The following is a 24,790-nucleotide window of genomic DNA, read 5'->3' on the forward strand; positions in this document are numbered from 1 at the left end:
AGGGCACCTCATAACAAAACAATATGTGTGTCATATTAGCAAACTTTATGACAATAGTTTTTTTTAATATTCTGGAACAATATTCCCTCCATATTTGTTTTATTTTAAGACTCCCATTAGTCTAAGAAAATAGAAAGGTTTCATGTCAAATATTTATGGTGGTGATGATACATACAATTACATACACATGTATATATATATACATATATATACACACATAGATGTACTAAGTATATATATGTACGTACATGTATATACGCCATATACACCTATATGTATCTTTATGTACATACATATACATTTCTGCAAATTTGTATAGTATGACCGAAAGCCTTCCCCTGGAGTTGAATTTGGACTTCTAGCCTCCTAGGCTGTGGTATTTCTGTTATAGCAGCACTAGATAACTATGACAGAATTTGGTACTGAGAGTGGGGTGCTACTCTAACAGATACCTAAAATGTGGAAGCAGTTTTGAAACTGTGAATGGATAGAGGCTGGAAGAGTTTTAAAGTGCCTACTAGCAAAAGCCTGGATTGCCTTGAAGAGATTGTTGGTGGAATTATGGATATCAAAGACAATTCCAGTGAGGACTCAGAAGGAAATGAGGAAACCTGTTACATTGGAGATGGCACAGATGGTGAGAAGCTGCAGCAGAGAAATGGCAGCAGCAGAACCAGGAGACTAGTGCAAGACAGCACTGGAGCTGACTCACAGAGCAAGAAAGTTGAGTGCCTTTGTGCACGAGACTTGCTGGTGGAATAGGGTGTCTCCGGGAACTTATTGGTGAAGCTAGGCTTGCCAACTCATGGAGCAAGAGAGCTGAGTGCCTTCTGGCTGAAGTTTTCTGGCAGAGTGGGGTGCCTCCAGGCACTTATCAGTGGAGCTAAAGAAGTTTGGAACACTTGCCGCATTAAGGCAGAAGCAGGTGAAGAGGCCCAAAGGGTGAGAGGCCAAGGAACAAGGAAGCAGAAGCCAAAGAGACAAGGAAGCAGAGGTACCTCAGTATCAAAGGGTAGGGCTATAATCTTTAGGGTCTCAGAGAGTGGAGTTGCCACTCAGGTGGACCAGGAGTATGGGGCCACCTAAAGCCGAGGGAGCAGAGTTGCTGTCTAGTGGGCCTAAATGGTCTCAGAGAACAGAGGGTTATTATCAAATCTTGAGGGCTAATGTAGTGTGTTCTGCTGACTTCCTTTGTGCCTGTTATCCTTTCTTTCCTTCCTACTTCTCCCATTTGTAATGGAAATGCCTACTTTGTGCCTGTCCCACTATTGTACTTCGGAAGTAGATAACTTGTATTCTAGATTTCACGGATGAAGAGGGATTTTTTTATTTTGGACTTGCAGTTGAATTAAGAGTTTTGCTATGATATGATGGGGTGAACGTGTATTACATGTGGCAAGGAATGAATTTTGGGGGGCCAAAGCATGGACTGCTATGGATTGAATTGTGTCCCCCAAAAATGTATGTCAACTTGGCTAGCCATGATTCCCAGGATTGTGTGACTGCCCACCATTTTGGGATCTGATGTGATTTTCCCATGTATTGTAAATCCTACCTCTATGGTGTTAATGAGGCAGGGTTAGAGGCAGTTATATCAATGAGGCAGGACTCAATCTACAAGATTAGACTGTATCTTAAATACACCTCTTTTGAGATATAAAAGAGAGAAGCAAGCAGAGAGACAGGGGGACCTCATACCACGAAGAAAGCAATGCCGGGGGAAGAGCACGTCCTTTGGACCCAAGGTTCCTGCACTGAAAAGTACTCTGAATTCAGAGTTCTAGACTCCTAAACTGTGAGAGAATAAATTTCTCTTTGTTAAAGCCATCCACTTGTGGTATTTCTGTTACTGCAGTACTAGATAACTAAAACAATGACATCAAGAATCACCCTTGACCCAGGATCTACAAAGTTATATGTATTATTCTATGCTATAGAACTTATCAAAAGAGATTCAGAAACTAATTTCATCGTTAGGCCTTTACATCCATTTCAATGAAAATGGTCATATCATTATTTGTGCCTTTTGATAATGCTTTAGCAATGCACCAACAAATGTCATAATGTTTAAAAGTAGGCTGACTGAGATCTAGGTGGAAATTCTAGCCTACTCAGATAATTTGTTCCCTTTAGGGGGTGGCACAGAGGATAAAGCGTTTGGCTACTAACTGAAAGGTTCGTGGTTTAAACCCACTAGCTGCTCCACAGAAGAGAGCTGTGGTAGTTTCCTTCCATAAAGATTTACAGCCTTAGAAATCCTATGGGGCAACTCTACTCTGTCCTATAGGGTCATTTTGAGTCAGAATCAACCTGACAGAGTGGGTTTGGGTTTTGTGGTTAGCTTAGAATTATGAACCATAATTCTAAACTGGGGCATTGTTCATTTTTTACTGATATATTTTTTACTTTCCTTACTTAATATTTTATTTATTTTTATATACCTATGAATTTTATGTATTATTTCGATAACTCCAAATGTAGAAATATTTCCAGACTCCCAGTGCTGTTATTTATCAAATAATTATATCTATAATTTTTTAAGGAGCTCAAAAACTTTTATGGGCACATCTTCAGAATTCTTAAATGTATAAATTAACGAAACCAGTTAACCAGTTGCCATAGGGTTTTCAATAGCTGCTTCTTCAAAAGTAGATTGCCAGGCCTTTCTTCTGAGGCACCTCTGGTTGGACTTGAGCCTCCAACCTTTCGGTTAGCAGTTGAGCATGTTAACCATTTTGCATCACCCGGGGACTCCTAAATTAATGAAATATGTCTATAAATTAATAGAAATCATCTATTTCTGCAAGGATGCAAGTAAGCTATGTATGTATATAGGGGTTTATGTTAAGTATCCTGATTATTTATTTAAATCTTAATATGTATTTCTTCTCCTATGTTTTTCTCTCCATCTGTTTCAAGCAGGTAGTCAGTCTTTGAGCTCCCAACTGCAGAGTATGTTTGCGGTTAGAAATATGAATCTGAAGCAATCCCACTCTGGCTTTGGTTCTTTGATGTCATGAATTTCCAAGGGACTGGGGCAAGGAGGGCCATGGAGAAAGGTTGCAAAGGGAGAGAGCTTAAAGGACAGCACAGGAAAGGAGAAGGGATTAGTTCTACACATACACCTCCTAGCAGTGCTTCAGCCTACATGGGTTTGGATAATAGGCTTTTCAGCTGGAATGGAAAACTGGCAGGACTTCCCAGGATATTTTGTTCACATTAAGATTCCAAGACATTTGCACATTCCCAAAGGGTGACAAGGAAACTCCAATAATGACTAAGAGTAAATTATTTCCTGCTAAAACTCCAGGACAATGGTTTAAAACCAAATTTAATTTGATTAACAACAACAAAAAAAAACCTAAAAATGTGTCATTTCTTGTTCACCCCAGTTTTTCCCACAGCTATACCTGCAGCCAACTCATATGCCCAGTGCAGATAATATCATTTGTAATGCCTGGTCAATTTGTAGTATTTTCTAAAAGTCAAGGTTCACATTTTCTTACCCCGCAAGGACTATCACAGTAACGGTCCACATGAAAGGCTTGACTGTTGGAAGGTGGATAGTATTTAAAAGACCTTAAAAAAAATCCATTGCTGTTGAGTCAATTCCAACTCACAGCGACCCTATAGGACAGAGCAGAACTGCCCCACAGGGTTTCCAAGGAGTGGCTGGTGAATTCAAACAGCCGACCTTTTGATTAGCAGCTGAATACTTAACCATTTACCCCACCAGCTCCAAAACTAATTCCTGTGCGATCCAGATGGGACATGAAAGACCTTATACATTATTTATTTAGTTAGTTTTCATTCTTATTTCTTGTTTATTTCTTTTGAAATGCAAATGAAACCCCCTCTTCCTTTTTGGCTTAAAAGGAGGCATGCCTTAATACAGATACCTTTTTAATAAAAAAGAATCAGAGGTTACACATTGACCCTTCTGACAAACTAGTAAAACAATTTAGGATTTTCGACTAGAAGTGTAGTTTTTTGACAAAGGAAAAATAGTCATACATTTATCTACCAAAGGTTATTTTATTTGATATTTATTTGGCTTGATAGACAGTGGCACAGGTCAATTGGTATACAAACTTAAAAGATTGGAAATGATGGCAGATTGGTGAGGGGGTGTCTGTAGCATCCGTTAGCACTAATGCAAAACATGCTTCTACAAAAGCCAAACCACTTCTAACCACTACTTTTGGTATTCTGAGAACACTGGGTTTCTGAATATTTTTGTAATTTTATAAAATGATAGAAGTATAACGGAAACATCCTCCGTATGTAAAATATTTTTATGTAAATTGCTTGTTAGAAGTAGATTTTTTTTTATTTTTATGATAGAATATCATTTCAAGGCAAATCCTAATTTTATGAGATTAACAGTGTGGCCTCACCTCAGAGTAAGAAAGTGTCTCTGTGCAGATAAATACATGGGGGCATAAGCTATCACATTTCTATGCATAATTAATGCAGCTGTGGATGGAGCTGCCCACCTGGGAGTCTGGGATCTCTACATTATTTATGAACTTGAAACTGACCATGGGCACGTGTTTTCTCCCCAGCTGCTGCCTTGGTTTTTAATGCCTCTACGTGCACTGTCTCCTTGTAACATTTCAATGCTGGGGCAAATATAATCTAGACCACATAACATTTCCAACAAGAAGTAATAGCTATCCAGGCAATTCTTAGCCACTTCCTTTGGAGACAACTGGCCTGGATGTAAGCCTATAGCTCTTACTTAAGTCATAAAAGGAGTCTCACAGTCTCACATACATCCTTTGATCACTTTGATGAGGGAGAAAAAACATTTTGTGGAGTCATATTTTCACAAACAAAGCTATCTTTTTGTCGATGGATGTTAGATATAAAACAATATTCAGAATCTTAAGTAGCCATAATGAAAGCATCTTTCCGCCTAAAAAGCCCAACCTTGTACCTTTCGTTTTGAAGGCGAAGTTGCATAGCTTGCATACATAAGGCCGTACATCAGTATGAGTACGGATATGTTTTTTCAACATGCTTGGCTTCTTACAGCGAATCCCACATTCCTCACAAATGTACTTCCCACGTCCACGTCCTCTGACATATACATAGTCTTCATTTGATTTATACCTGTGAAAAAAGGGGGAACACATGTACTTTTAGTATGTTATGTATCAAACCAAAAGCTGATCATTTGCATGGCCAATTATTATGAGGGTCTTTTACAAATACTCAACTTTACTTCGGTGAAGCTTACGACATTCATGCAGCAAATGCCTAAAAGAATGAGATGACAGGGAGCCAGATTTGGCATTGTAAACAGAATGTCATTGTTTCTACTAATTACATTTTGTTAAGCCTCTTTTTTTTTTTTTTTTCCTTTTCCGGAAAAACATGGGCTTCAAAATGGAATTGGTCCTTCTATTAGGTATAAATATATAGACTCAGGACATAGACATTAAAATGAGCTTATTGCCCCAATGAGTTGCAGACTTATGCAACTTTTGGCTTCTAGTGTAGCCTTCAATCAAGAGATATCAAGAGGCGTACCCACAAATTTGAGTCATCACACATCTTTTACTAGTAGCACATCATCTAAGATGTGCATGCACGACACACATACACAAACTTCTAAATTTGATTAAATAAGTATGACGGCAACAGAATACTTCATTGCAAGCGTTTACTCTATTTTTACCATCCTGGCAAAAAAGCGTCTCAGGAAACTTCTCGCTTACACTGGCTGAGCTTGAAATACTGACTGCGGTCTACAGATTTGATCTGCTCTTCCCCAAGACCATGAATCTGCTTTAAAGTAGAGTCTAGATTTCAACTGGTTTCCTGAAGGTACCGTTACATAATGAAACTAGAGATTATTTTTTTCAATCAAATTTCCACTTATTTCCAGAAGTATTTCATAGAGAGGTTTAAAAGAACTTCTGAGGTCATATAAAAACCAAAGTAAATCTGTTGCCATCAAGTCAATTCCCACTCATAGCAACCCAATAGGACCGAGTACAAGTGCCCCGTAGGGTTCTCAAAGCTGTAATCATTACAGAAGCGGACTGTCGCATCTTTCTCCCACAGAGCAGCTGATGGGCTTGAACTGCCGACCTTTTGGTTAGCAGCTGGATGCTAAACTACTGCATCATCAGGGCTCATTTTCCGAGGTCTTCTAGTTTAATCAAATCAGTTGGATGAACAAAGTCTTAGTTATTTAATGTAATAATCAAGGGAATAAACCTACCCCATGTTCAACCATCACATGCTCTACCACAGAATACGGTAGCATTCTACTGACTAATTCAATGAGTATCATTATCTCTTAAATCACTGCTAGGCTAGAATCATGGGTCTAATATCATTTCTTAGAAAGATATTTCTTTGAAGGTTTTTTTTTTTTTTTTTTTAAAGTAAACCGAAATATAAGTATCCTAATTCACTGCAGATTTATTTAAAGGCACTGGATATACAGTTTGGCTTTTGCAATCCAAGAACATTGGCAATTTCTCTATTTTGTCCAAGCAAATCCATCGCCAGGAATAAAACAGGTTCAATTTCAATAGCCCAATCCAGTGAAGGATTGTTAGGGGATAAAATCCAACCAAATATGTAAACTACCAGCTCTGTTACGGATACTATTTAACCTGAACATTATCTGCTTTTGTGTGAGTACCAATCCAGATGAAAGCTAAGTAGTGTAAAAATTATGAATAATCAATTTTGTATGACTTTTGCTTCTTTAAATCTTTCCCCTTTTATAAGAAATTTCCAACTTCAACTTGTTCTTCAAACCTATTTTAAACTTTATATTTTATTCACACTGTCTTTTATAATAAAGTAGAAAAAAATTTAAAGAACTTAAAAATATCTTTCACCTTTTAATTTCACTATTCTCTGTCCCTAACTAGATAAAATTACATAAGGAATAGAGAATAAAACAAAGAATTTTATAAAAAAGCTAATTTTTCTCAGGGAAGGATATTTCGAGCTCCACTGTAGCCCATCATCATAGTTGGTGGGACATATATTTTCTATTGGAATAATAAAATTTTATTTTTAATATGTTAGCCGAGTAACTTGCTTCCAGAATGTAAATATGGTAAAATCCTGTATAAAAATATAACTGTGTATTAGAGAAATCTGTACAGATAAAGTACATACTGTAAAACAGTCCTGCAGACTCAAGAATCTACTTGATAAGAAAATGAATGGATTTTAAAAAATAATTGAAATGTATGTTTAGCTAAATTACTACATCCATAAATGAGATAATATAAGGAGTATACGCTTTTAAAAACATGGCCCATAGTACTTTGCTTTTTTAAGAAGTTACACCTTTGCAATCAGCAGAATAAGAGGAAGTAATATACTGTTTGAAATGAACACCTGGGCACCACCATGTTGAAACTGGATCACAGATTAAGAAGCGATTGCAGCCTGGCCCATAACAGAGGGCAAGGAAAGGAAGAGGAAATGAAATATGGCCATAGTCTTTTCAGATTATCAAAACACAGCAATAAAATGTTCACATACATTTTTTCATCTGTGTCCTTCCTTAGTGGAAATGGGCTCCCCAAACCTCACAGGAACTGTAAAGGTCTTGCTAATCTAGTGGTACCAATGCACTGCTATGAAGAAGCTGCTGAACATAAGAGGGCTGATTCAGTCACAGGGACCTCTCAGTCTCTGCGGAAAGATGAAAGCTCTATTTCCCTCGTTTGTGTTAAAAGATGAGGGAGGACAAAAAATATTCATTGAGACAATCTTCACAGATGACATAAAACTCTGATTTTATGGCAAAAGTAACAGACATCCAAAGAGTGCAAAACCTAAGGGGGAAACAACTTGAATAATCCATCTCCAGTCTAGTAAAATTAGGTGAGAAATCGATATTTTATCTCACTAAACATTCAATATTTTATAGTCAAACAAGTAACATTATTTTGTCTCTCAAATATAATTGGAATAAATTCATGCTCAGGAAAATGTATAAATTATGGATCTGTTGTAGAGATAAGGCTAGTTATATCATACTCCCTAAAATGTGGTTAATGTGTTTTAAATTTTTTTAATTTTAAAGGCATACATCTGGGCTTTTCCTTCCATGTGACTGGACTGAAGATACATTTCTATCAAAATCTAAACCTGTTAGATATTATACATATGTGTAATTTTTCATAAGGCACACAGATAACAATGCCATTGAACCTACTACTTGAGTTTCTAGAAATCTGAACTCAACATTTAAAAAGAAATTCCTAAAGACTGAGGAACTGTCAAGACCAGAGGAGCCTGGGGAGACTTGACTGCTAAATGCAATGTGGTATCCTGGTAGGGATCCTGGACCAGAAAGAGAACATCGGTGGGAGAACTGGTGACATCCCAGTGAAGACTGGAGTCCAGGTAAAAATAAAAGTAGACAAACAAGTAAGTTAACTAACCCATCAAGCAGCAGTCAAGAAATCAAAAGACACATTGCATTGGGCAAATCTGTCATAAAAGACCTCTTTAAAGAGTTGAAAAGCAAAGATGTCATCTTGAAGACTAAGCAGCCCTTGACCCAAGCCATGGTGTTTTCAACTGCCTCCTATGCATGTGGAAGCTGGACAATGAATAAGGAAGACTGAAGAAGAATTGACACATTTGAACTATGGTGCTGGCAACAAATACTGAATATACCAAACCAAAACCCATTGCCTTCGAGTCAATTCCGATTCCTAGTGACCCTATAAGACAGAGTAGAACTGCCCCACAGGGTTTCCAAGGAGCGCCTGGTGGATTCAAACTGCAGACCTTCTGGTTAACAGCCGTAGCTCTTAACCACTGTGACACCAGGGTTTCCACTGAATATACCATGGACTGACAAAAGAACGAACAAATCTGTCTTGGAAGAAGTACAACCAGAATGCTCTTTAGAAGCAAGGAACGCGAGACTATGTCTCACATACTTTGGACATGTTGTCAGGAGGGACTGGTCCCTGGGGAAAGACATCATGGTTGGTAAAGTAGAGGGTCAGTGAGAAAGAGGAAGACCCTCAAGGAGATGGACTGACACAGTAGCTGCAACAATGGGCTTAAGCATAACAATGATTGTGAGGATGGCACAGGACTGGGCATTGTTTCATTCTGTTGAACACAGTATTGCTACGAGTCAGGACCGACTCAATGGCACCTAACAACAACAACAACCATTTCTAGGATTATATATGAGTGTAGTGATTTCATTTTTGTAAGCATAGCATAAAAATATGTCCACTAATAATATAACAAATGCCCATAAAAATATTATTAAATAATGAACAAATGTAGAGGACACCAAGAGCTCACCAATTTAGCTGACTGCATACTAAATAAGAAGCGTGAACATTTGAGAGGTTTGAACCATATAGAACAGGGGCATTTTTATTAAAAGCAAGTTATAAAAGCAACAACCAAACCAAAAAACTAAACCCGTTGCCGACGAGTATGAACTCAGTATCTGTGTTACCAGTCAGACTTCTGAAATGTGCAGAGAAAGGGAATTCCCTTTAAACTTCCAACCCGAGTTGATACTATTCTTTCCATGCAGACATTCGGGACCATTTACTTTGACTTATAGGTGAATGTTTTACATTTATACTTAAGGTTTCCTTACCCTCCTTCAAAAATTTTAATTCGGATTGGCTCAGTTTGTTTGGATCCAATATCTTTCTCTCCATGAATATCTCCCTTCCCTCTTTCCTTTAAGATATTTCCCACTAGTTTCCGTTCTAATTTGCTGCCAAATGAAAACGACGCATCAGGTTTCATCTGTAGGAGAGAAAGAGAGAATCATTTCACATGCTTTCTCTAACATCGAGAGGAAGACTAGTTCACACACCCCCCCCAACTCTTCTATAACCTCTGAAAATTTGCCATAATCCCATGCTAAAGGTCCTGTTCTATAATCTCTGAAAATTAGCCACAATCCCATGCTAAAGGTCCTGTTCTGGTTATATAAAATTAAGGACACTTGGGATAAAAATCAGAGAATGAGAGTGGAAGGAATTCAACATTTCGTTAAAAAGACACTCGGTCAGCCCTTACTCTGGGAACACTAGTAAAAACATAAAAGGCACATCCTATGTTCCGAAGTAACAATTAAAATAATCCCTATTATTTAAGGAAGTATTCCCAAAAACTATTGACGGGAAAATGGTAACTAAAATAAGTGCAAATATATTTTTAAATCCTCCATTTGCCTTGATAATAACTTAGCATGAACTCTGCAGTGTTTCTTATTGATATTTTTATAACTTTACGTGTAAGGTATTAGTTTTTCATGTAGGAACAAGCCGGAAAATAACTTGGAAAAAGATCAGTTATGAAAGAGATATACAGAAAATAAATATGAGTGAAAAGTATTGTCAAGGAAAATAAGCCCTCTTATTTTAAGTTTGCACAGGTCAGTTTTGGCACCGTTCAGGTTTCCTTCCTGATCTTTCTTTTCAATGTCCAATCCCTGGTCTACACTACCATTTCACAATTCCCTGAACTCCTAACATCAAACAAAGTACATCTGTTAGGTCATTAACACAGGTCAGAAAGGGGAAGAACCTCAGTGGTAGAATTTCCTGGGCTCCCGGGTGAGTGAGATACTAAGCCTTTGGGGCTTTCTCTGGGACCTCATAGCTAATTGCACAGTCAGTGGCCTCTTCCACCCAGTGTTAGGGTGCTATTGAGGGCTCCCCCAACTCTGACCTTAATTTTACTTGTAGGTTGTAGATCTTACATCCTTCCCTCCATATTCTGCTTAGCAATCAAATCCACAACCCAGAGTGCTTCCTAAAAGAGTATCTGTTACCTGAGCAAACTGTTTCCAAGCACTTGATGATGTCAGCTTGCCGGTTCCAGGTCTATGCATAGCAGCCAGAGTATAAATTTCTGTGGTCATTTTTTGCTTGGACCTCAGAAGCGCCAGAGTGGTCTTGGTGTTCAATCCTGATGGGTTTGGGTTACAGGAACTAATGCACCATGAAGCATACACTGAGGATTTGAAGGTGGCCTGTTGTACGTAATTGGGTTTTGTATAATTCAAGAAGCACCAACTCACTGTAGTTGTTGTCCGCAGACTGGGGAACTGAAGAATCTGCTGGAAATCTGCCGCATCCGTGAAAAGTAGAGTTGAGTTTGCCACTTTCCCACTTGGGCCAGATGCCATCTGGACCAGCATGCCAACAGGCAGCTTCTGGCTTTTGCCTTGCCCTTCTGGCTGACTGTCCCCTGGTGGCAATGAAGAGCTTTGTGGGCTCAGGCTCATGTCAGATGACGTCTCATCAATATCTAACTCATCTGATGACTCTTTGCTTTCAGAAGGCCCACTGGACCTCTGCCCCAGAGGAGGTGCCCGGGAGCTGGGAAGCATTTCCCTGCTGGGTGGGAATGGCTCCCTCGAGGGCGTGCTGGTAGATGGGTGGTCTTGAGATGAGGAGGGTGACAGTGAGGAGAAGGAAGACGACCCCGACTGTGAGCCATCCTTTGGCTCAGAAGCACAGCCTTGTCGAACCAACTGAGGCTTCTGTGGGTGGGAGAGGTCCTTTTTGATGTCGGAGTTGGTTAGCTCCACAGCGCTGAGCTCCTCGACAATCTGTCCATACATCTTTTCCTCTTTCACCCTTTTCTGCTGCTTTGTTTCCATGAAGAGTTCTAAGCTGCTGGCTGGAGAAAGCATGCGCTTGCTACCTCCAAGGGTGGCAACACTGTCAGAGGTGGAAGGTAAACACAACGGGATTGAGGATTCTAAGCCAAGGGGTAAGGTCTGAGGTACTTTCCAAATGGGGTATTTTTCCAAGCCTGCATGCTGCCCTAACACCTGGGCGATGTTAAGCCCTATCCCTTGCATGGCTGCGTTGGTCACCAGTGTTCTTTGTGTCATATTCTCATCGACTTTGCATATGACAATCGCAGGGCTGTTCTGCCCAAGGATCTGAGAAATGCTTGTATACATGACACTCCCGTATGATGGTACATGGGTTTGGATCCTAACAGGAACCACTGCTCCCGGTAAGGACTGTAAAGGCCCAGCATTTCCCGAGGCAAAATCTTCTTGAAAGAGCTGCTCAGAAGGAGTATCCATTGACTTAGTGCTCTGGTCTGAGGCGAACTTTGGAAGAAGGCTCTTCGAGTGTAGCCCTGATGTTCCTGAATAACATGGGTAAGTTTGCTCTTTTGCATGTACGTAATCAGCAGATTTCTTCCCAGTGTGCTCTGAAACGTGCTCTAAAGGGTAGCTAGGATGAATTTCTGACTGGAAAGAAGGCTTGCCATAGCTCTTCTGAGGATGTGGAGCAAAGGGAGGTGGGAAATGGGCTTGCCACCAGGGAGGCTGCTGAGCTGGCAGGTGAACCATGCAGACAGTAGGATATTGAAACTGAAACAGGGCATTCTGAATCGGAGAAAATGGAATTGTTTCTTGATGTGGAAATAAATGTGGTTGTTCAGATAAGTGCTTGTTGGCAATGTAAGACGTGGGTTGTATCAAGGGGTTTCTTAAAGATTCCTGACTGTCCATGTGCATGATCTGAGGTTGGGCCAGGTGGAGGGACCCTGTACTCAGCGGAGCACAAGGACCCACAACCTGCTTCCCGGGGTCTTCCACTTGCAGGGGAGGAAGCACAGCAGACGGGCCATGGTGCCACGTGGACCTGAGGCCTGCGTGCAGGTGCTCCATCTGCTCCTGCTTCACACTCTGATCCACACCAGTGTCACCCTGGGCAATCTCTGGGGAACCGCTGAAGGAAGCTTGCCGAACCAAGAAGCATTTCTTCCTCTCTCGTGATGGCGATAACGTTGAGGCTGGCGCTCCCGCCACAGGAGCATGAGACAGGCTTCCATAATCAAATGATTTGCTCCGAATTTCAGGGACTTCTGTTGCATGAGGACAAGGCATCTGCTCGGATGAGCAGCGTCGCATCTCCTTCTGGTGGTGATGACCAGGGACAGACAACGAGTAGGAGCCAGCAGGGACGGTCAGAAACTCAGAATGCTTCCCAAACTCATCCTGCCTTGGAGGTGCAGCAAGCTTAACGGTTTCTTCTCTTTCAAAAGACATTGAAAAACTGGAGCTGTGGGATAAGTTGCTTTCTTGACTGGGGCTGCGAGAGAGGCCGGTTCCTGCAGACTCAAAACTGGACTCCCCAGAAGAGTGCTCCATATCCGCAAGTCGCAAACGCTTCTTTTTAGGTGGCAACTTCTCAGCTGGGAGCTGGGAAAGGGTCTCACTTCTCTGGGGCCACTGAAATTCCTCCACAGGCTTTTCTGGTTCCTTACTCTGTGCTTCTTTCTCCTTCTCTGGTTTATCAGGCTCTTCTGTCACACGAATCTCAGGGACTTGAATGTTGTGCTGGCGAACCAACCTAGGCTGTGTGTGATAGGACTGCTGCTGTACCTGCTGCGAAGGGGATGGTTTCCCCCCACTTTCAGCACTCTCCCCCTGTGCAGCCCACTCTGGACTCACCGGGGCTTCTGAAATTTCACTGTCACAAGTCTCAGAAGGTGAAGAAGCTTTATCTTGTGCACAAGCCACGAGTTCGGCAGACTCAGACCTTTCAAATGAATTGGGTCGGCTCAGCGAGTTTGTGTGCTGAATCACAGAAATCACATTCCCAGGAGGTTTCCTGCCACCTAGGTCTGACATCTTGTCTGAATCGGTGGCTGAAGGAGACTCCTCTGACCCAAGAGATGGGCTTCCAGATTGCAACTGGGGTCGACACGGGTCAAAGCGCTCAGAGTGACCATGAGAAGGGTTCTCATGTCCAACCAAGGCAAATCCACTTCTTACTCCTTCCTGCATCTGCAATTTGGGGTCATAATCTGAAGTCATTATGCCCATGGGGGTGCTTACAATGCTGCTGCAAATCATGGGGGTGTCTTCCTCATCTCCTACACTCTTCTCTTTCCGGCGTTTTCTATTTTCACATGTAGTTCCAAACATGGTTGGCATTCCCTGTAATGGCACCAAGGGATCCATAAAATATTCTCCACCATGTTTTAAAGAACTTAAGCAGGAAATATCCCTGTGGCTTTGCTTTGGTGTTTCAGAGTCTTCCCACTTCTTATAGGGTTTCCGACATACATCATAGTCATACCCAACCCTCTCCCCAGGAATCAACTTCTTTTCCTTCAACGATGAACCTGTGATACCTTTGGACATCCTGCCATGATGCTCTACCTCCATGTGCCCCTCCTGTACAGAAGGCAGCTCAAATGCTGCTTGCCGTCTTAACGTGCGCTGAGGGGGTATTCCTACTGTCCCTGGATAGAACACATCATCTGAACCAGTCATCCTTTCATCAAATGAGTGGCTTCCTCTCAAAGAAGGGGGGATACTTAAATTAGTTGCTGAAGAAGTTGGCATTGAGTTGCTTCTAATAAGGGGTAAAGAGTCTACAGGAGCTTCTAAGAGGATTGGGTTGCTGCCTTGGAAATTTGCTGAATAAAGTTTTCCTTCATTCCTGATAGATGATACAATCGGCTGGGATTGTCTGGACTCACTATTGAATTTAGAGGATTTCAGCATGCCTGTTTGACTGGGGTCAATGTCTCCTTTGCCTGGGATCAGCTGTGATACAGGATCTTCAAACATCTTGACATCTAACCTGGTGTTTACGTGAGGTAATGATTCCATTATGCCCTTCCTACCCATTGTGGTGCGCTCCTGACTTGTGGTTGTAACACTGAGTGCATTTCTCGGACTAATCCGACCATACTTTCCAAAGATGATTTCTTCATAAGACTTTGCATTTGTGTTTGGAGGGCTTATTTGCTGCTCTGCACTTTCTGAGCGAGAAAAGTAACCAGAATCAGTGCTTCCTTTACTGTGCGGGCTCAGGAGATTTAGAGATGGCTCAGAGTCTTGTCCTTTTTTCTCTGACAGTCTTAGTGCAAGTTTCTGTTTAACTGTGTGAGAGTCATCAGCTTTAGCATTTAAAGACGGATTTGCTAGCATATCAGAGCCAATATACTGAGAGCTTTCACTAGGCAATGGAATCCCACTTTTGGGGATAATCAGAATCGGCACCTTCATCGGACCTCCCAATGACTCTTCCAATGACCCATGATAGCTGCCTCTGCCAGCAATGTCCAATGGGATTGGAGGGCCAGGGCTCATTTTGTCAGAAGCCTCAGCAAATAATGAACTCTCCTCATCTGTGTCTGTACTCTGTTCACCATCCGAATGTATTTCTGCTTCTACATCAATAAAACCAGCCTCTAGGTCCAATTTAGATACAGCTGACTCTGTGAAAGGTACTAATCCTGCCTTAATTGCATGAGCGTGGGACTTCCTGTGCTTGTACAAATTGCTTTTTGTCTTGAAAGAGAAACCACAAGGTATACATGGATATGGCCGCTCCCCAGTATGGGACCTGATATGCTTTTTCAGTACACTTGGTTTGGCACACGCCCTGCTGCAGTAAGGGCAAATGTACTTGCCGGGCTTTTTGGGTTTGTGCTCTTTCTTGTGAGCATCTTCAGACTGGTCGATACTTTTCTGGGTGTATTGGCTATAAGCAGGGTTCAAACTTGAAATCTTTTTTCTAGGATAACCACCACTGTGGCCATGTAGAGGAAAAGGAAATAAGTCATCGGAAGCAACAGATTGCAAATGGCCAGGAAAAAGCCATGGAGGGCCTTCTAGGCTCTGATGGGGCTTGTTGCTATGCATGACCCCCTGTGGCAATGAGTGCTGAGGAAAAGAGAGTGAGTGTTGGCATGAATAAGGACTCGGACGGTGCGGCGGGTATTGCTTCTCTGGGACTTGCTGGGCCACTTCACTGGGTGGTGCCAGTTTCCCAGAACCAAAGAGTTGTGCTGATGCCGTGTTTCCGATTTGCTCAGGATCTATTTGTGGTTGCCGATGTCCTTCCTGACTGCCAAAAGTGCTCATCTTAACGACAGCTGATTGCTCCTGTCTCCATCTACCTGATGCTGTATCAGTTTCTCCAGACCTTGAGGTAGCTTTTTGTCCTATAGCTGTGTCCCCAGTGTCCATTTTGTTACACAAGGTCTTAAGTGCTAGTTCACGTGAAAGCCGTACAGACTCATGGAGTGTATCCAAAGCTGTGCTTTATTAAAGCTTGGTTGCTTCCATGTTCCAGGGTGTCTGCAAACTTGTTGATTGCTCTTTCTCTTTGGAACCTTCCACACCCACACCACAGCCTATATGGGCATTAGATGATAATGTCCTTGGACCAGGGCTACAACATAGTTCTCTCCATTATGGAAGTATCCATCTGAAAGCCCAGTGCAAATCTATAAAGATTTCTTATGGCATCTGAATATTTTTGACTAGGATGAAATTGGGGTGATAAATAGTCTAGGAGAAATTTTGCCCATCAACTAGAGCAAAGTTTGATTGCCAAGCTCGCTAAGATGCAATGACCTGAAGAAAAAGAAAACACATAGAGACTGTCATAAGAGTTATCAACCAAGAATTCAAAATCAATCTTAAAATAACCAGCCAGAAATTGGAGAAACTGAAAATGTTTTTTTACTTCAAGGAATTCTTTTTATAGCTATTACATTAGTTACACTGCTGTGCTGTCCTTGTGTGTCACAGAGTCGATTTCAACTCATAGGGACTCTACAGGACAAAGTACAACAGCCTCGTAGGGTTTCCTAGGCTGAAATCCTTATAGGAGTGGATTGCCCGGTCTTTTCTTCCCATCAGTCTGCTCCTGTAAAGTGGCTGGTGGGTTTTAATCACAGAACTTTTGGGTAACAGCCAAGTGCTTAACCATTGTGCCATCAGGGCTCCTAGTTACACTAGGAAAGGATATTAATTTTAAACCTAGCATTAAATCATAGAATTGACTCGACAGCACTGGGTACTGGGTTTTATTAAATCATAAGCATAAATCTCTTCCATATTTCTTTTAAATACTGCTTAATTTTGATTAGAAAATTATTTGAAAGAAAACCTTTTCTAAAAATTATCTACAAAAAAAATTTTAAAACCTTCATTAAAATACATTTAGGATGATTTCTAAACGAGTTTTATGACTTGCATGAAGTGTACCATATTTATAGCTTAAAAGCAGCAGATAGTGTAGCGCAGACCAAGACTATAGAATCAAAGATTATCGTAACGTTTTGGAAAAGGCAGAAGAATGCATCTAAATGAAACAATTTTGAAACCTCCATAGTATAGGAAATGAAACATAAGTAAAGAATAATTTAAAAATGAAATGATCACCTGAACGATTTAGAGTTCTCACGGGCATGATTGTCTTGATGTTCCCTGGGAACAAAGTAAACGCAATTAGGAAAAATTGTACCTTAAGCCATGGCATTGCTAGATCGAAATTTCAATCGTAAATTTACTACACATAGGGCTCACAATGGTATGTGCCACATACAATAACAAGTAACAGTTTTTTGAATCTACTACACTAAAACTGTAAACCCTGTATGGACACTCTATCCAAAAGTGATTCAAAAAGAAAAAGTTACAAAAACTTCACAGTAATATTTCCTATGGTGTAAGATGATTGTATCAAGACATCTTAGTCTTTTGGCCAGAGTAAGTCTTGTTCTAATTCCCTAGGTATTAAAAAGTTCGGAATAGTGGTTTTTTGATTGAACTTACAGATTTTAACATTTAAAAGAGCAAATTTACTTTTTAGGAAATTTACATCACAGAAAAGTGAAGGATTGCTCCAGGTAACAGTGAATGGCTCATGAAGACCTGGCAGCTTAGTAACCAATTAGATTTGAAGTGCAAGTTCCACACCCATCCAAGAATGGCTCAATGTAGTATTGAGAGGATTCTGAGCACTTCAGTGCTAAACGGTATCAATTATAATGAAAGCTAACATGTTCCCTTGATGGGCACGGTCGCAGTGCCTATCAAAATAAGAAACCCCATGCCCTTTGGCCCAGAAATTCCATTGCTAGGACTTTGTCCTTCCAGATACACTCGCACAAGTGCACAAGGGTATATGTAAAATGACTGTTGAAATAAATTATGTCTCAACCATAAAACTCAGCCTTTTAAAAAATGAAGTACAGCTATAAGTACTGACATAGAAATCTGTTCAGGAGCTAGTAACGTTAAGTGCAAAAAAAGTATTTCTGTAAAAACAGGAATTTTTTTTGCAGTAATTCCAAGCAACTGTTAACAGCACTTAAATTGCAGAAGCAGAACCAGGTAGTCAGAGGAAAGGGAGGGAAGGGGTTTCTACTTTACGATTTTTTTTTTTTAAACATAAACATGTATACTTTCGTAATAAACTATTGGTGAGTGAAAAGATGCTACCATGCAAAAATGTACTGTGGATTGCCAAACCAAAACTCAAGTACTATTTAGAATCTTACTTCCATGTCCAATTTGCTCCCTAATATGGAACTCTATTGTGATGATGCTGATGATAATAGCAGCTGCATTTAGAAAGGGGAAAGACCACGGAAATTCCCACAGGAATAGTAAGTCTTCCGGATGAGAAATCAGTGATTCCCAGATTTCTGTTGTAAGATCTCTATAATCAAAAGTTCCTTCTGGCGATAACCATGAAGCATAACAGACTGATAAAGCATTTATCAGAAAAACTAAATAACAAGCATATTAACTTGAGTTTGATAAAAAGTTTTAATATTCAATTCTACTCTCCCCTCCGCCACCCCACACAGTAATTTTCCTAAGCATCCGCTACAGAAAGTGAGGCAAAAACTGCAAGAGTTGACTCACAAGACTTCCATGCAGGTTTACCTCTGTCGGTTCCAGCAACCACATCAACCAGAATATTCAATGTAAAACTTAAACTGGATTTATTTTTTGTTAAATATTTAAAGTTCATGGAGACACAATGTCCAACTTTTAGAGGTGAATACGACCCCCTCAAAAAACAAAATAAAACACCAAACCAGTTGCTGTTAAGTTGATTCTGACTCATGGTGGCCCCATGTGTGTCACAGTAGAACTGTACTCCATAGTATTTTCATGGTTGTGACCTTTTAGAAGCAGATCGCCAGGCTTTTCTTCAGAGGTGCCACTGGGTGGGCTCACACTACCAATCTTTTGGTTAATAGTTCAATGTTTAACTGTATCATCCTTTAAAATGGAAGTATAGTATATTTGCAATTCAAGACAGAAATGTGCGCGTCTTTAATTTGGACTAAGAGATTGGATTGCATAATTTATCCATTATTTTTCAGAGATAATATTTTATTATGGTATCGATCTACGTAGTTCCATTGCCATTAATAATAATGGCTGTCATTTACAGAGAATTTACTATGTCCCAAATACTATTATAGATCTTCACATACATTATCTTATTTGATCTTCACGATAGCCTATGCAATAAACCAGAAACCAAATCCATCGTCATCGAGTGGATTCAGACTCACAGTGACGCTATACAGAGTAGAACTACCCCACAGGGTTTCCAAGGCTGTAAATCTCTACAGACGGAGACTACACATCTTTTTCCTGTGAAGAAGCTAGTGGGTTCAAACCACCGACTTTCCAGTAAGCAGCTGAGTGCTTTAACCACTGCACCATCAGGGCTCCTTAATCTATGCAATGGGTATTATTATATCTGTTTTACAGTTGAGGATTATATTGAGGGAGGTTCAGTGGCAGAGCCAGAATTCAAATCCAAGTCTGGCAGGCCTCCAAGCTTAGGTAGGGGTCTTTACCCCACCCCCAATTTATCACAACTTAATATAACACATCTTCAATAATGCTTTTCTATAAATATTTTCACTGAACTTCATTATTTGAAATACCTGAATTTTTAATGGTCCTGGGAGAACGTGTATGAGCTTTGCATGGTTGTGGTACAGAAAATGGCCCGAAAATGCCATTTCCTAGAAATCAAACAAATCCATAGCATAAATAATGTTCAAAATCTGCATACTAAGGTATTAAGCTCTTCAGAGCTCCCAGTGTCCTCAATAAACACAATAAATTCCCAAGACGAAAAATTCATTTCCTCTGTTCTTCAAAAAGCATTACTTCTAAGGTAGTGGAAAACAAGGACCTTACAAGTGAAAACTGGGCATATGGTCACTTTTCATCCACTGGTTTACACAGAAGATATAATTTTGCTTTAATCATGAATTTCAAGTTAAATGAGTACATAAAATATTATGAAAAACAGGGCTGGAAAAGTAGATTTAATAAGTTATTAAGCAGAATGTAATGTTTTCAATTAGCAATGTTGTAATACCTTTATAAATCAGACAGATTCAGCGATTATGATTTACAGCAATAAATTAAAGGGCATTACATCCCAAGTTAGACATATACAATTCTGATTCACTGAGAACATATCATAAAATTGATACAGCAAATAAAATCCAAACAAAAGGCAATAATACTTTGCTATTGAGCCCCGGTGGCACAGTGGTTAACAGTTCGGCTGCTGACCAAAAGGTCAGCAGCTGGAATTCGCCAGCTGCTCCTTGGAAACTCTATGGGGCAATTCTACTCTATCCTATAGGGTCACTATGACTTGGAATCGACTCGATGGCAATGGGTTTATTAGAGAATAGACCAGAAGTTGGAGAAAAGTAATTTACACAAAATTCATAAGCAGATATGTAAAGGTCAGAACAAAAATTACCTATAACATCCAGTTAATTGTTGTTGGGTTTAACTTTTAGAAAGAGAGTTAATCAGAAAAGAAAAGAAAAAGTCATATGTACTATTAAGTAGCCCTAGTAGCACAATGGTTAAGTGCTTGGCTGCTAACCAAAAAGTTGGCAGTTGAAATCCACACAGGCTCTGCAGGAGAAAGACCCGGTGACCTTCTTCCTTAAAGATTACAGCCAAGAAGAGCCAATGGGGCGTTTCTACTCTGGCATATCGAGTCGCTATGAATCAGAACCAATTCAACGGCATTCAGAAGTAACAACTATTTTATTACAAAAATAAAAATCGGGTTTGCTAGGGTTAACATAGAATTATCCTGTATTCCAATCATACTTATTATCCAGAAGATTGGAAAATTCAAAACTTTGATCCCACTTTAAAAAAAAAAAAAATTTAACTTATTTACATAAATAGCTTCTGACAGGAAAATGTCTTCCCTTTAAATTTTTAAGACAAGCCTCGCTAAGATGTTCTACCATTTTATCGTGAAGCTAGATGACATCCCACACCATGCTTCCTACTCCTGGGCCCTTCAGGAGGAGCTTCTCCTTGTGTGTGAGCTGGACGTTCCACCAGCCCAGGGATTTCACTGGGCCACGTTTCTCTGAACTGCAACGTTGAACTTTCACGTCAGTAAAAACCTTAAGAATATTACCAGGAAACTGGGGATCATCCCTATGTCATATGAACCTCTTACATTAGATTTTAAATAGATCTGAAAATATATTATTCACTATAAAACTATCCTTGGGGAGCTTTTCTACTTATTAAAAAAAAAAAAAACTTATTACTACCCATAAAATCACTTTTCTTCTTGGAGTTTCTAAGATGTGGAAAAGGAGGGGAGAGAGAAGATAAATAACAGGTCCTTCTGGGAATTTACCAGTCATATTCATGAACCGTTAAAAATATGGACTCTTCTCATTTGTCTGCTGTTGCTTCATCCTACAAACTGAGAAGATTCTGCAGCGTAAACTGTGTGTACCATGTCTTTCTCTTTAAAACCAAACAGGGTTTGGGAGGGTTTGCCACTCTCTTCAACTTATACTTGGGAAAAGAAGTTCATTTTAAACTTAATCCAGGTTTGATAATGACATTTGTCTTTTTTTGTTAGGTAATATTTTTACTCAGCCACTTTGCTCTTCCAGCAACAGCACACATTATTCAGCTTATGTTTTATTACTTAAAAACCAAAAATCAAACACATTGCCATCGAGTTAATTCCAACTCACGATGACCCCCGTGTGTTACAGAGTAGAACTGTTCCATAGGGTTTTCTTGGCTGTAATATTTACAGAAGTCAATTGCCAGGTCTTTCTTCCACAGTGTCATAGGGTGGGTTCAAACTTCCAACCTTTAGGTTAGTGGTGGGCACAAACTATTCGCACCACCTACTTTTATTACTTAAATGTAGGAAAATATGTATCAATGGTAAAACATTTTATATTATAGAAGGAAATCTACATTAAATGGATGATTGAGTCTAGGAAAATAACTTTCTTTGAACCCCATAATTTTATTACAAACCATCAAATATATGTATATACCTACAAATTCAGTTTAATTGTCTCAATACGGAGCTATAAAGATCCATACTGATGTGGCTAATTATTGCTATATTACTTCCCTGTGATCACGTGGATTCAACTCATTTTTCACATCATGCAATTGTACGTGAAAAATAAATTCCGCCGTGTTCTCAATCAATATGTTAAAAATGCAATATAAGAGCAATTCTCTTATAAAAAGAAAACAGCTAGCTATCATTTTATTCACTGAGATTTCTTTTTATGGTAACCAAACCCACGCAAAGTCATTTTTGGCACCCACTGCCAACAAAGGAGTGGCATTCCAAACACAGCTTCACACTTGCATTTAAATTTTCGCCTAATCCAGAGGATATGGGTTTTGAGTTTCCTGTGGATGGTGCTACAGCCCATCAAAGTTCTCTAGGCAATAAAGACAAGCAGTGTCTAGCAGGCCCTTCACATTTTTCAGAGGAGAGGTAACGCTGAAAAAGATACTACATTCTGTGTTGCTACTTCAGGAGTAATGGCACTAAAGGAACTGTAGCAGAAGAAAAGATACTTCACGGAAGAGTTGCCATTTCCCTAAAAGTATACCCTCTTCTTGGCCACTCTTCATAGTCCCACTCAAATAAATTTGGCACCCAGTTAAATAATTTCCTCAGACAGGCCCCGAAAGGAAAGGCCCAGAAACAGCCTCCTGTAGAGTCCTCACAGAGGTCTCTTCAGGATAACAGCTGGGTGGGATTGGCAGGAAGGTAGGCTTGCTCTGCAGATGAATAAAAGGCTACAGTATCCAGGGTTGTCAATCTGGGATCTTTTGCTTAGAAAAACACTACCTTAGAAAAAACTTTACCTCAGGAAATTAATCATTACTTGAGTGGTGGCAAAAGTCAAGTGTGCATTAAATAATAACATCCTAAATAATAATGCTATAAAATGAGAGCAACAAACACTCCTTCTCTACTTCAAAATTTTAATAATAAAACAGTTTAAAAAAATAAAATGATTTGGGGGGCTTTTTAAAAGAATTGGATACTATTACACTTCTAAACAAAATATATGCCTTCAGATAATAATTTCTGAACAAAATCTTAGAGGCAATTTCCATATATCTGTTTTTAAAATGCCCTAAATCAATTACTCATACTCATAGTGACCCTATAAGACAGAGTAGAACTACCCCATAGGGTTTCCTAGGCTGTAGTCTTTGTGGAAGCAGATCACCAGGTCTTTTCTCCCAAGAAGCCACTGCTGGATTCGAACCACTGACCTTTTGGTTAGTACCAGAACACTTAACCATATAGGGTCACTATAAGTCAGAATCAATTCAATGGCAAACAACAACAACAACAACAACAAATCAATTACAAATTATTTTAAGAAATAGAGGAGCACCTCAGGAAACTGTTGCTTTAACACTGATTGCCCACCACTTACTGCCACTCGCTCCCCACCATATCCACTTCCTCGCTCCCCCACTGCTCAGAGTGTGCATATGAGTACCGGATGGGGAAAAAAAGATCTTCCAAAAAATCCTAATCAGTGCCAGAGTCCAACTGAATACAGACTTATTTCCACAGGATGATTAAAAAAAGGTACCTTCCTGTGAGCCAAATTCATTATAAATGCCTCTTTTTATTGGTAAAAATCCTCATAACGACCTCAGTTCTCCCCAAAATGAGCAAGTTTACGATTTGAAGAGAATACTGTAGATTAAAAAAAAAAAAAAAAACTTGACAAGCAATTTAGAGAAGTTTTGAAGAAAAGTAAAACTGTTGATATGAACACACTCAAATTTGACCTACCTTAAAATAGAAATTGATATTTAAAACCTAAGGGAAAACTGAACTATCTTTTTCTATCTGGCTAAAATCAGGGCCAACTACTCATCTGTCAGCTTGTCATGCTGTGGTGGATTGTGTGTCACTGTGATGCTGGAAGTTATGCCGCCCGTATTTCAAAAACCAGCAGGGTCACCCATGGTGGAAAGGTTTCAGTGGAGCTTCCAGACTAAGACCAATGAGGAAGAAGGACCTGGTGACCTACTTCTAAAAAAAATTGGTCAGTGAAAAATTTACGAATAGCATCAGAACACTGTCTGATATAGTACCAGGAGATGAACCCCTCAGGTCGGACCGTACTCAAAATATGACTGGGGAAGAGAGGCCTCCTCAAAGCAGAGTCGACCTTAATGATGTGGATGGGGTCAAGATTTCGGACCTTCATTTGCTGATGGGCACGACTCAAAATGAGAAAAAATAGCTGCAACCATTCATTAATAATTAGAAGGTGGAATATACGAAGTATGAATATAGGAAAATTAGAAGTTGTTAAAAATGAAATGGAACGCTTGAAGATAGATGAGCTGAAATGGATTGCTATTGGCTATTTTGAATCTGACAATCATATGCTCTACTATGTCAGGAATGACAAATTGAAGAAGAATGGCGTGGCAATCGTTGTCAAAAAGAACATTTTAAGATCTATCCTCAAATGCAACACTGTCTGTGATAGGGTAATATCCACATGTGGTTGATAATGTAGAGGTCAACAAAAAAGAGAAAGACCTTCAACGAGATGGACTGTAACAGTGTTTGCACCAACAGGCTCAAACATAGCAATGATTGTGAGGCTGGCACAGGACTGGGCAGTGTTTCAG

The 24,790-nt window shown here is 39.9% G+C and overlaps 1 protein-coding gene across 7 annotated transcripts in view; it reads right to left on the reverse strand.

The window, feature by feature from the left end:
• Positions 1-24,790, reverse strand: part of HIVEP2 (HIVEP zinc finger 2) — a 237,244-nt gene that overhangs the window by 10,687 nt on the left and 201,767 nt on the right. For all 7 annotated transcript variants that reach the window (XM_023552696.2, XM_023552737.2, XM_023552640.2 and 4 more), the window contains 4 exons: positions 17,201-17,245; positions 10,811-16,387; positions 9,623-9,777; positions 4,940-5,115 (listed from right to left, as the gene is read on the reverse strand). In XM_023552696.2, the coding sequence (XP_023408464.1) occupies positions 4,940-5,115; positions 9,623-9,777; positions 10,811-15,997 (5,518 nt within the window). In that variant the 5' untranslated portion in view covers positions 15,998-16,387; positions 17,201-17,245. The remainder of the gene's footprint in view (positions 1-4,939; positions 5,116-9,622; positions 9,778-10,810; positions 16,388-17,200; positions 17,246-24,790) is intronic.

The sequence above is a fragment of the Loxodonta africana genome, chromosome 1 (genome assembly GCF_030014295.1).
Source record: "Loxodonta africana isolate mLoxAfr1 chromosome 1, mLoxAfr1.hap2, whole genome shotgun sequence".
NCBI classification, from domain to species: domain Eukaryota; kingdom Metazoa; phylum Chordata; class Mammalia; order Proboscidea; family Elephantidae; genus Loxodonta; species Loxodonta africana.